We start from the raw sequence: 12,961 nt of genomic DNA, 5'->3' as shown, positions 1-12,961 counted from the left end.
TTAAATAGTCCAAGTTTCTTAGGTGGTCTTCAAGGCCATCAGCCACCTCACGGACCCCACTCCTGGATTCCTCAGGCTCTTTTTAGATCTGTAGCTTTGGAATGTAGCTGTTCCCTCTTCTCAGAATGCTTTTCCCCTTTTGCGCCCACCCTGTGTACTTTTGTTCACACCAGCAAGCATGAATTAGGAAGGCCTGAATGTCTAATTTAATCCTCCCAACCACACTTGAAATAGTTATACCCCAGTTTTACAGATTGGTGGATGGACTGAGAGTAGATCAAAAGCGAAACAAAACGGAACACCCCTGCCCCCAAGCCTACCCAACTTGAAAGTGGCAGAGCCTTAACTGAGAGCCACATCTTCCCTCAAAACCCATATATAGCCCCTTGGGTAGTCTTGTACACATGGGGCTTGTGTTACTCCAGTGCTCCACACAGCTTCCCTTAAGGGAAGCCTGGGAGTCAACCCTGCTTGAATCCTGCTGGACAACCCACTTCACATCTCTGTGCCTCAGAATCCTGAGGCTAACTGGTGACAATCACAGGATTGATTGGAGTATTAAATGAGGTACTACTTGAAAAGCACCAAGCTCAGCATAGTATATGCAGCATGTGTTTAGGAACTCAATGTGCATTTAGCTGCTATTCCATTACTGACATTTTTAGAGCACTTCCTACGTGCCAGGCACTTTGTACTAAGTTCTTAATGTGTTTCCTCTAACAACTCTCACAACAGCCCTGTGAGATAGAGTTATCGGCATTTCACACATGAAGAAAGAGGCACAGGATGATTTGGCCAGTGCAAATGGACATGCTAGATCAAAGGATGTGTGCATTTTAAAATAGAGATACAAACTACCAAATTGCTCTTCATAAAGGTCATGTCAGTTACCCACAGCAAGGTGGTACAAATGCCTGCTTTCCCATGGCCTCACCAACGTGGCGTGCTAACAAAACACGTTAGGACTTTTGCCACTATGATTCAATGAAAAATGCCATCTTTTAATATGCATTTCTCTTATCATGAATGAGATCGAGTGCTTTTATATTTACTCCTTTCTCTACTGGGTGGTTGGGATTTTTTTCCATACTAGTTTCCAGGAGCTCTCAATGTATTAGGAGGATTAGCCCTTAGAGATGAACTTTTTTCGTAGTCCAGAGATAGCATTTTGACTTGGCTTATGTTGTTTTTGGCTTCAAAGAGGCTTTGGTTTTTTATTTTTGTTTCACATAGAACTTACGAATCTTTATTTATGACTCCCGGATTTGGGATCCAATTTATAAAGTTCTCTCCCATTCCCCACCCCACAAGTTTTAAAGGAATTGCCCACATTTCCTGTTATTTACATTTTGAAATATGGTATGAGATGCAGAGCCAACTTTTCTTTCTCCAGAGAGTTTGCCAGTTGTTCCTACACTCTTTTCTGAAGAAGCCGTCTTTTTCTCACTGGTTCTGGATGGCACATTTACCATGATAAATTCTTACGTGTGAATCTATTTCTAAACTTTTCCTTCTGTTCTATTGGCCTAATCATTTATGCACCAAAATGACAGCTTTATTTATAGTTTTTTAAAGTTTTATTTATAGTTTTATGTGTTTTAATGTTTGGATTAAACACCCAGTCTTTTTTCCCCCTAGCATCTTCCAGCTGTTATTTTCCCCCTATGTGAACTTAGGTGTGTGTGTGTGTGTGTGTGTGTGTGTGTGTGTGTGTGTGTGTTTAACTCCGTTGGTGTGTTTTATTAAGATAGCATTACATTTTTTAATTTTGAGGACTGACAGCTTCATGTTGTTGGCTACTCCAGTTCAAGACCTTGGTCTTTCTTTCCATTTGTTCAAGTCTTCTTCTATGTCCTTCATATTATTTTAAAGTTTTCTTTATCTAGACCCTGTATAGTTTAAGGTCATTCCTGGTGATGTTTGAAGCTTAAAATCGTGTAAAGAAACTGATATTTTTTGGATCACTCAAAAGTTTTGGAGCCTCAAATAGAAGCTCCCTATTTAGGGTGCATGACCTTGGGCCTCTGTCACATCTGGCTTCTATGCAACTGACAGTCTCCATGCAAGTCCCTATGTAGCAATTAAAAAAAACATAGATCCCTTTCTCTCCACCTTCCAACATGCTCCCTTCTAATGAAGAGACCCAACTCAAAGCCCTTAAGCTAGAGGCCATCTCTGAGGGACAGATGTACAATGTGGTGACCAACACTCTCCATCACTGACTGCTTTGGCCAATCCTATTTTGCTTCTATCACCTCTACCCACAGATCCTGAGACTCACTTACAGTCACTACATCTGCTAGCTTTTGGCTTTAGTTCTTTCTGGTTTCAGATTCTAAGCCTATTATCTCCCTCCTACACAGATATTATAGATTGCCTATGACCTGGTCTGGTCTTTCAGGAGTAAGAGTCGTCTATCAGGGCAGTTAGCAGACTGGAGTTTGAATTGGGAATATCATATACGCTGGGTCTGAGGTGAGTCCCCTTATCTGGGTTTAGCTGCCTTTGTTAAGATGGACATGACCACCCACCTCACTGCACCACTGAGAGCTGAGTTACCTGACAGGAAAGCATTTAGCAGGGGTTTAATGAATGCTACCCCAGCCTTCTAGACTTTTTTTATGTATTTATTTTGGGGAGAGTGCAAGCGGGGGCAAGGCAGAGAAAGGGGACAGAGGATCCAAAGTGGGCTCTGCGCTGATAAGCTGACAGCAGAGAGCCAGATGCAGGGCTCAAACTCATGAACTGTGAGATCATGAGCTGAGCCGAATGGACTGAGCCAACCAGGTGCCCCGAGCCTTCTAGACTAACGCCCTCTTCCTATTATAAACCTTTTAGCAGGGATATTAAAGCGTTTCCCAACTTATGTCTTTCCCTCTTGCTAAAGAGCTCTCCTGGTTCTGAAATCACCCATTTACCTAGGTGCTACCCACAAAAGGTTTGGTTTCCCAAGGACTATACAGACTTGGCTCACCCATCTCCTTAAAAGTTCCCAGACCATGACAGAGGCTCCTGTGACGGAGGCCAAGTCCTGAAGCAGAACCAGTCCCTGAGAGGCCATGTCCACTTTGCTCTCAGATGGCCCCAATATCACTTGAATGAAGCAAAAAGAGCTTCTTCAAGAATCCTGGGATGTCACGAACACAAGTCAGTCTTCTCTAACATACCCTACTGGATGTGGTACCCGCCGCCCTGCAGATATCTCAGCGATGATATACCCAGAACCCTTTCCATTTGTAACCGCTCTTGTCTTATTCCACGATCCTGTTTACATGTTGCCTCCTCTCAGCAAACCCGGAGTTCCTGGATGTCCCTCTAATCTGCTTATAGTCCAGTACCTAGCACAAGTCTTAGCGGAGCACGTGCTAAACAGATGTCTGTTGGCTGAAGGGACACACAGCCACCACGGTGTTCACTCGGGTCCCCTGACTTAAAGCTGTGTGTAGATACCCAGCCTATCTCAGAGACTTATTCTGAATTATTAAACATATAAATACATACAAACGTTTAAGTCAGGAGAGACGTGGAACATTTTATTTCCCTTGCTTGCTCGAAGAGGAAAAATACGTGTAAACTACATTCCCAACTATGAAGAACGCAAATGTTTTCATCAACAAATCATTTTCCATAACAGCTAAATTTCACCAGGGAGCTGAAAAAGCCCCAAGTGTCCAAAATGTTAGCTCTTTATGCCCTAGACCAAGAGAGGGACAGCATAACCCACAGTTCACTGCTGTCTTTAGTTTGCAATTTCTCTGTAGAGGAGGAGAGGGTTGGCTACCTTGGGAAGCCACAGAAGAGCAACAGAGAAAGCAAGGGCAAAAACATGAGGCAAACAATTCAAAACCTTTTCATCGTTTTTTATTTTAAATTACAAAGGATGTTGCATACACTGATGAATCTGTATCTGACTAGAAGTGCTGAGGGGTTGGAAGGTGACAGAAAACAAAGGCAACATTTGAATTGCCTTTTCTTCTGAAAAGAAAAACTGCACAACTATTAACCAACATTTAATAGAATAATTTTTAAACAGCTCATGCGTCAACAAGATAAAATTCTTTCCAGACAAAAGACAAGACTGAATCCAATAAAAAGTTTCATAGCTCCAGTTGGGGGAATGGGGAAACAAAACTACAGAATATTTATGATAGCATTACAAACAGGATCCTACGCCACTATGCAAAAGAGGTTGCCACATCATATGAACAAATGCTCTGAATTCTTGCCCTTCCGCTCTTCTCTTGTGACTTCTCATGTGCGGTCAGCCCTAATATCAACTGTTAATCACAAATGCTAAGTTAGAGGACAAATCCTAGGGAAAGAAGGTAAAAAAAAAAAAAAAAAAGCAGGCAGTGGAATACAGTGTCATAAAGATGTGGTGGGAAGGCAGATACAGTACACACATACACATTTCTGTTATTTGGTTCTGAAAAAAACAAAGGGTGAAGAGCAAGACACGGTACGTCAGTCCCGCTCCCATACACCCAGAATTTAATGAACTACACCATTGTGTTTACATGGTTATGAAAGAGGCAAACCTAGTTCACCTGAACTTGGCACACTGAGATACCGGACCCTCGTGTTCTTCACTGTGAGTCACCGAGTCTTCAGTTCCAAAATACTGTTTGGAAGCAGTTTTGGGGTTCTCGTCCCTCACTGCTACACCCAAACCTCTCTTTTCTAAAGAAAAATGGCAATTTGGCATCATTCGGCTCCTAGGTGGAATTTCTACAATTTCAGTCAGCTTGCGAAGCATGAGGATTATGCTTCAACACATAATCCCACCTGCCTACGGAAGTGTAAAACTGTCAGTAGTCCGTTTTCATCATCTTTCCCCAACATGCTTATTCCTTAAAACGAAACAACCATTCCTACACTTGACATTCATTGTCACATCCCAATGTGGTTGAAATATTAAAAAAACATGGAGTCATCTTCTCATAATGCCCTTATAAGATTACAAAGATTACAAAAGAATCCACAAGTATTACGGCACTGTGTGAGACTTATTTGTCATGATCCAAGGGAAGAACAAGACTGCGATTCTGTGCAAAGTTGTGGAAACGGCCTCAGTTCCATGGGAAATGGTATTCCACAACAGACTTCACTAGAAAGATAATTGAAACCTTTTACTTTAACACTGAAAGCATAATTCAATGCATTCTCAAAATTCAAGTTTCAAGATTTGGAGAGATGCTAACATTCTCTTACATAATTAACTAGAAAATACTTGAACAGAATTTTAGGAAGACTATATAAAGAAAGGGAACATAAGCTTCTGGTAATTCCTGCTGAAGGCAACTTGAATTTGTTTCTTAGAAAGTTAACTAAATCTTAGCAGCTAAAATATTTTTTAAATGTATGGAATAAAGAAAAGCACATCCATTCTTGACATTTTGGTGAATAAACTAACAGCTTTATTAATGAAGGCAAACATCAGATAATTGTATGAATATTATATATAAAAAAGAAATCCAAACTAACAGCATTGTATTTCAAAAGTACTGTACTTCTGTTTCTTTTAAAGAGACTTGTCATCTGTTTTATAAAACAAACAAAACGGGTATTCTTCTCCTAAAAAATTCTGGAAAGATGAAATAGTCATCTTCAAGCTGATGAACTGAACACACCTTTCTTTAAATGCAGACTGTTGCTAGGGAGCAAATAAAGTCAAGCATCAGAAAGAAGATGTAGGACCAATTCATGAAAGTCAGAAAAAAGGGATGTAGTGAAATTACTGCTAGTCTTTCCCTCTCATATTTAAAGACCATTCAAAAGTGGTCTTCCATACAAATATAAAATAACTATAAAGAGAGGGAATTTGAAACCATACCCATCTGAAATCCTTCATGATGTTTTTATAATTGCGCTGATTCTCTTACCAAAAAGGTCGAAGTGAAAGATTTAGGAAGTGGAAGGGAATGAAGACGTTAAGTTTAAATGTACAAGTAAGGCACAATATAAAGCCACATCATAATCTGTCATGAAGGATATAGGAAAGGACAAGAATCATACATGGTACAGTAGAACAAGCAATCATATTGACTGGAAAAGTGTGGCACCCAATTCAAAACTCAGACAAGATCGTAACAAGAACAACTGGACAGCATGCTTTCATATGGAGACAAACTCTATAAAGAATCCAGTGTATCTGAAACGAGGAAGAACGTTTTTTGTAATTTTTCTTTTAAAAATCATAGTAGTACTAGAGTCATAGTTTATAATTGCTTTTGGAACAATGGGTTTATTTGAGGTGAATTCACAATGCCTTCACTTAACGTAAGATTCTGGACTTCATTATGAGCGATCTGTATACCATGTATGAACACAGAAAACCTTTAGAGAGCTCTTCTCTAATGATCTTCACCCAAAAATACATGCCACAATTTTCAAAAACAGAACATGTACAATTGTTGGGGTTTTTAACGTTACCCTTATAAGATCTGTTTGTGTGATACACTAAACGTATATATTTTAATGACAATAGAGGAAGCAGATTATTACTGGCATTAAAGTACAACCATTTCTAGACGGTTTTAAATGCCACAGAGTCCCCTGGTTAAAATGTAAAGCTGCACAGCTTGCCTATGTCATCTTTATGATAAAGTTAAAACAGCAAGAGGATTTAACTTTCACTCTACATTTTACTGCCAGGTTTTTATTTAGATCAAGTATCGCTGCAGCATTCTGACCAGCCCAGATTTAGCAGCAAATGGCAGGAATCATATAAAATGCAATTTTTTTAACAAAGTGCTTTTCTAAGATATACATACATATATAAATAGGTACAAAATAAAGTGTCAACATTAAAAAGCTCAACTATTTAAAAGCTTTTAACTATTTAACTTAAGTAGTACATATAAAACACTGAAATGCAAGGATATGGAATCTACTAAACAGATTCAAAGTTTTTTTTTTTTTTTTTTTTTTTTTGAAATGCAAGACCAAAAAATCAAATTCTGGTTTGCAGACAGGAAAAAAGTATCAAAAACCAGAATTCCTAACAGAGCAGCTAGAAAGGGGCAATTTTATAAACCTCATCAGCTGAATCCCTATCATGAAGTGATTTTCACCTGATTGCAAAACTGCCATATTTTGGAACATGTTTCGATTTTGGAACATGTTTCGATTTACTAAACACACTCTGTCAAAACTTCATATACTTCCAGGGTATAAGCCTGTACTTTGCCCTCTCCCACCTAAAGAGGAAAATCTTTACACAATGAGCTTACATTCTATTAAACCATTAGATCTGAGCTTATTATCTGAGCATGAATGCACTAGCCGGGTACATTTCCAGCAAGCATATAGGAAAATCTTGTGTATCACAGTTCTGCTAAGGTGTTAATCCTTTTCTGAGTTTCCTTTTCATGATGTCAAAGAAGCATATAAGTGACATTGTTCAGTTGTTACTGTGTGTTTTAAAATCAAACCTTTATAAGCTATCACTTCATATGCTACAGCTTACAAATGGGGGTGTGTGGATAAAATAGAAGAAAAAGAAACACACTGTAAAAACAAAATATAATTAAGGAATAAATTCTCCAGGGGGTAATGGAGAAACTATTGGAGAAATAGACACTTTCCCAGCAGCTAGGTCAGAAATTTTTGGTATTTTGGGGGGGCTAGATAGAGATTTTTTTTTTCTTAAATATAGTTTTTAAGCCACCAGTTTTCAGAGTTTAAAACACAAGATTTGAGGATCAACAGTAAGAGAGACAGAATGGAAAGATCTGTGGGGAAGGTTTATAATGCTGCCTTGACACAAGAAATTTCTCATCAAGAGGTAAAGCTTTAACGTAGTTAAAACACTGACTAATGAAGCTGTTTTATGTGAGCAAAAAAGAGCACCTAAAAACTAAATGTGTTAATATTTCTCAGTTCTAGAAACTATAGAAGAAGTCACATGTAAGTTTGAAGAAGCTAGTTTGAAAATACCTGTACAAAAATATAAAAATCTATAAATTGTTTTTGTTGTAAGCTTGTGTTGATCTTTGAAAATATTACATGCACAATAATACATTGATTGGAAAAGTGGCAACTAAAGAATTAGATATTTTTAGCTTTTTTTTTCTTTCTTTACATATATATATATAATACAATAAAAATAATCTGTATTTTGGTTGTTTGGTGGAAGTATACTACAATAAGCTAAATAAACTTTAATTTTCAAGGTCAAAAACTATTTTACCAATAGCTTACTAAAATGAAATATATTAAAATTTCCTACAATAAGTGCAGAAATAAAAAGACTTACAGACGTCTAAATGGCCACCAACTTATCTACTGTGGAAGCGAACAAGAGGAACAGCAAAATAATATCTGTACGTGTGGATGCTCCTTCTGTAGATAATTGGACCCAAACAGAAATAAGATTCACAGTTCAGTAAGATCCCTAACCCTGACCTTTTCATTTTTCTGTTTTTTTTTCTCCTTTGTTTTTCATACATTCATACAGTATCATGTAAGCTGTGCAAAACTTTACTTAGACTGGCAGTTTGCCATATCAGTTGCATTTGTCTTTGGTACAAAAAATAAAACAATCGCAATAATGTGCAAGTATTTGTCTTCTTCCGGTCAAGTACCGAAATAGGAGTTTTCTAGAGCCATCTTTTTTTTTTGTTTGTTTTTTGTTTTGTTTTTTATACAATACACAGACTCTGTGGCATATATCTACATTTCAACATAGTCCTATATACATTCAAAAAATTTGAAAAAGAGTTGGAACAAAAAAACATTTAAACCCCATTAATTTCTCCATCTATATATCTTGTTTCTCCTCAGTAGGGTTTTCATCATACAAAATATTACCAGTTTTATAGTTTCCCCAAAATACAAGGCACAAAGAATATGCTTTTTTTTCTTACTTGCACAGACATTATATGTATATCTATATATATATTTATATTTACCATATTGAGCTCAAGAAATGAACTTCTAACATGGCACATGGGCATGAGTGCTGGGCTGTGCCATGTACAAGTGACATTAATGGTTGTGGAAAATCAGAACAAAAGGAATAATTCTAAAAACAATCTAAACTGACTGTTTAAAAAGATGCTTCCTCGATTTTTTTGTGTGGTTCAGAGCATAAACCTGCCACAGTATTTGGCATTTACTAGTATCTTCACTCCTCCAAAACGTTTTGCTTTAATAGATTTTTGCAATCTGTATCTAAACGTTTACTTCAATTGTATGTGTTCCAATTCTGATGCCAGTAGCAGTTTTAACCATGGTTTATGCTCTGAAAATGCAGTAATCAAGTATTTTGGATCATGCTTCACTTATGCTACTTAGTTCTTAAAACAATGTAACCTAATCAATGTTTACATAATGCTAAACTGACATGCAGAACAGAATGAAAATTTACAATGAATAACGTGACGAACACAGACATTTCTGACCAGTGGTCCAATGAGGCTGATTACACTTTTGATGTTGGTATCCTTAATCCTACGAGGCCTCCAGTGGGATTGCCTTCTGCCGTCTTCTCTAACACCTGGTTAACAAATTCTGAGGTTTGCCCAGCAACTGGGAGACCTGAGGAAAAAGAAATAAGGCATGCTTAGGCACAGAAATGGAGAAGGCGTAAATGGAAGGTGAGGAATAGGCAGATCTGAGGGTCAGGGGTGGCCCCCAGCTTGATACTTGTCCTAGATGAGTACTCAGCTGCTTACTACTGCAACCCAGAAATTAAATCTACTCACCAGATCATAGCCTACAGTTTTTAAATGTTTATTTAAAAGAGAGAGTGGGGGAGGGGCCGAGAGAGAAAAACAGGGAGAGAGAATCTCAAGGAGGCTCCGTGCTCAGCAGAGAGCCCATCGTGAGGCTTGATCCTAAGACCATGAGATCATGACCTGAACTGAAACCAAGAGTTGGACACTTAACTGACTGAGCCACCCAGGTGCCCCAGAGCCTACAATTTTTAGATTAGAAAAGTCAAACCAAGAATGAAGAATGATTAATCGCCATTTAAAGTGGAGTAGATGACAGTAACAGTCCAAAAAATACTCCAAACCCCAAACCCACACCCACCAACAAGCATTGTTCCCCAACCCAGCATGTTTGCTCTGTTTTTTTGGCCAGTTCTTCCAACTTCTCCAGCCTCAGTGCATCCCATAGGTGGGTTTCACCTATGTAACTGAAAACTCTGATCTGAAGGATGTTTCAGTAATTTTTATGACTACTGGATTAAGTTTATGTTCCCTTTTCTTCATTTTAAAGAAAGTGAATGAATAAACAAAAGTTGGAAGAGAAGTGGGGGAAAAAGGTGGGAACAGTGAAAGTATGTTGAGTTTTTCATCTCTCTCATCTTCTACAGCTGAAGTCAAAAGATACTTAAATAAGTCAAATAACAGAGGTATATGCATGTTTTAAAAGTAATGAAAAAAATAAATGATTAAAACAAGATGGAAATAGAAAAGTATCTAGTCATTGCTCCCAGGAAAAAGTCAAAAGATACTGTAAAAAACAAACAACTGACACTACCTCAATCATGTGACTAAATCTAACATGACCAGTAATGGGACAAACTGATATATGTGCCTCTTGATTGATGGAATGAGAAGGATAATCACCTATGAAGATTCTTGCCAAGAAAATTTACCTGCATCTATCATGAGGAAACAGGCAACTCCAGATGTTGGGGCATTTTACAAGATCAACTACCTAGATTTTTCATAGAAAAAAACAAAACAAAACAAAACACTGGGAGACTGCGTTAGACTAAAGGAGAAAAATGATATAAATAAATGCAATGTATGATACTTAACTGGATCAAAGACAAATAAAAAGGCTCTAAGACACGTTACTGAGACAAGTGGGGAAGTTTAAATATGGATTCCATATAGATTATCATATCAATGCTGAAGTACTGGGATGTGAAAATGATGTTGTGCCTTATTCTCAAAATGTCCTTGTTCTCAAGAAATACTTGCTGAAGTAGTTAAGGATGAAGGATATGTTTAGAAGTTACTTCTAAATACTTAGGAATAAAAATATGTAGATATCCAAATAAAGCAATTGCAGCAAAATATTAGCAACTGATGAATCTAGTTGAATGATAAGCAGATGTTCACTATAGTATTTCTACTTTTCTTCTTCTTTTTTTAATGTTTGTTTATTTTTGAGAGAGAGAGAGACAGTGTGAGCAGGGGAGGAGCAGAAAGGGAGGGAGACACAGAATCCAGAACAGGCTCCAGGCTCTGAGCTGTCAGTCAGCACAAAACCCGATGCGGGGCTCGAACTCACAGACTGCGAGATCATAACCTGAGCTGAAGTCAGATGCTTAACTGACTGAACCACCCAGGCGCCCCGAATTTAAATGTTTTTAAAAGAGATATGTCCAGTATGAAGTGATTCAAAAAGACTAAAAATAAAAGAGTAGGCAAAGGTATACTAAGCAAATATAAATAATAAGAAAGCTGCACTTATGATTATAGTATCAGACAAGACTGAATTCAGAGAAAAAGCTATAAACAAGACAAAAGAAGTATGCTTCATGATGATAAAGATTACAATTCATAATGAAGATCTAGCAGTAAGGAATCCTATTCATGCATTCCAGCATTCAAAAGCAAAACCACGGAAAATAGGAGAAAAACCTGAAATACAGTAGTGGTGGGTGCCCTTTCTCAGTTTTACATGGAATAAATGGACACCCCACACGAAAAGGAAAAGGAAAAAGAGGCCTGATTAAGATTACCTAACCAACATATAATGGAGTCTTTTTTTTTTTTATTGTTTATTTTTTGAGGGAGTGAGCACAATCTGGGGGTTGGGGGGAGGCGGCAGAGGATCCGAAGCAGGCACAGTGCTGACAGCAGACAGCCTGATGTGGGGCTCGAATTCATAAGCTTTGAGATCATGACATGAGCCGAAGTCAGATGCTTAACTGAGCCACCCAGGTGCCCCAATATAATGGGAGTCTTAACATAATAAATATATCTACTTTTCAAATGCCCACAGAACATTTAATTAGGTTGTAATAAATGTAACAAATATAAATAAATGTAATCGTATGTTAGCTAAGAAATATCTTAATAAATCACACACAAAAAAGAGAAGTTAATAAAAAGAACTGGAAAATAATAATATCTACCTTCTTGAAACTTTTAAATCTTTCTCAAGCAATCTTGGGACACAGAGTAAATCAAACGTAAAATTGCAAAGTATTCAGAAAATAATTAAATATGACATCAGAAATTTGAGATACAGCTAAAGCAGCACTCCAGAGAAATTTCAAAGGTTTTTAATTATATAATGAATAAGAAAGACTAAAAAGAAGGGAATTAAGCATCTAACTGAAGAAATCAGAAGAACTGATGAATTCAAGAGCTGGTTCTTTGGCGGGGGGTGGGGGGCGGGGAAGCAGAATCTATAATTAACCAATCCAAGACATGAAGGTGAACACAGTAGACATAAATGACAATGAAGCACTAGCCACGGATACAGAGGATATTAAAAAACAAAGACAATTTTAATAAATTTGAGGGCATGGAGGAAGTGGATAATTTTCTAGGAAAATATAAATTATCAAAACCCACTCCAGAATAACTTGTAATCTGACATACAAATTATTAGACAGAACACAGAGAAAGTTCTCAAAGAGTTAATCACATAAAACACAGGATCAGACAGTTTCAAAGAGTGTTCTACGAAGTCTTTAAGAAAAAGAAACTCCAATCTATTTAACGGGAATTCTTGAAAGGTTGTTATATGGCTGCATAGATTTTTAACCTCCTCAGTTCCCCATATGAAAAGAGATTAAATAGAAACACCATAAACCCCAAAACCACACTGAGATACCACCTCACGCCAGTCAGAGTGGCTAAAATGAGCAAATCAGAGAACTCTAGATGCTGGCGAAAATGTGGAGAAACGGGCACCCTCCTACACTGTTGGTGGGAATGTAAACTGGTACAGCCCCTCTGGAAAACAGTGTGGAGGTTCCTCAGGA

The 12,961-nt window shown here is 37.7% G+C and overlaps 1 protein-coding gene across 1 annotated transcript in view; it reads right to left on the bottom strand.

Annotated features, from left to right (window-relative positions):
* Nucleotides 1–6,934: 6,934 nt before the first annotated feature.
* CREBRF (CREB3 regulatory factor) overlaps nucleotides 6,935–12,961 on the bottom strand; it is a 52,777-nt gene continuing 46,750 nt past the window's right edge. The window contains exon 9 of the mRNA XM_039235730.1: nucleotides 6,935–9,540. Coding sequence (XP_039091661.1) covers nucleotides 9,425–9,540 — 116 coding nt within the window. The 3' untranslated portion in view covers nucleotides 6,935–9,424. The remainder of the gene's footprint in view (nucleotides 9,541–12,961) is intronic.

Source organism: Hyaena hyaena, unplaced genomic scaffold, assembly GCF_003009895.1.
Source record: "Hyaena hyaena isolate Hyena2069 unplaced genomic scaffold, ASM300989v1 scaffold_102, whole genome shotgun sequence".
NCBI classification, from domain to species: Eukaryota; Metazoa; Chordata; class Mammalia; order Carnivora; family Hyaenidae; genus Hyaena; species Hyaena hyaena.
The sequence above is the reverse complement of the archived record's forward strand: the minus strand, read 5'-3'. Positions and strand labels throughout refer to the sequence as shown.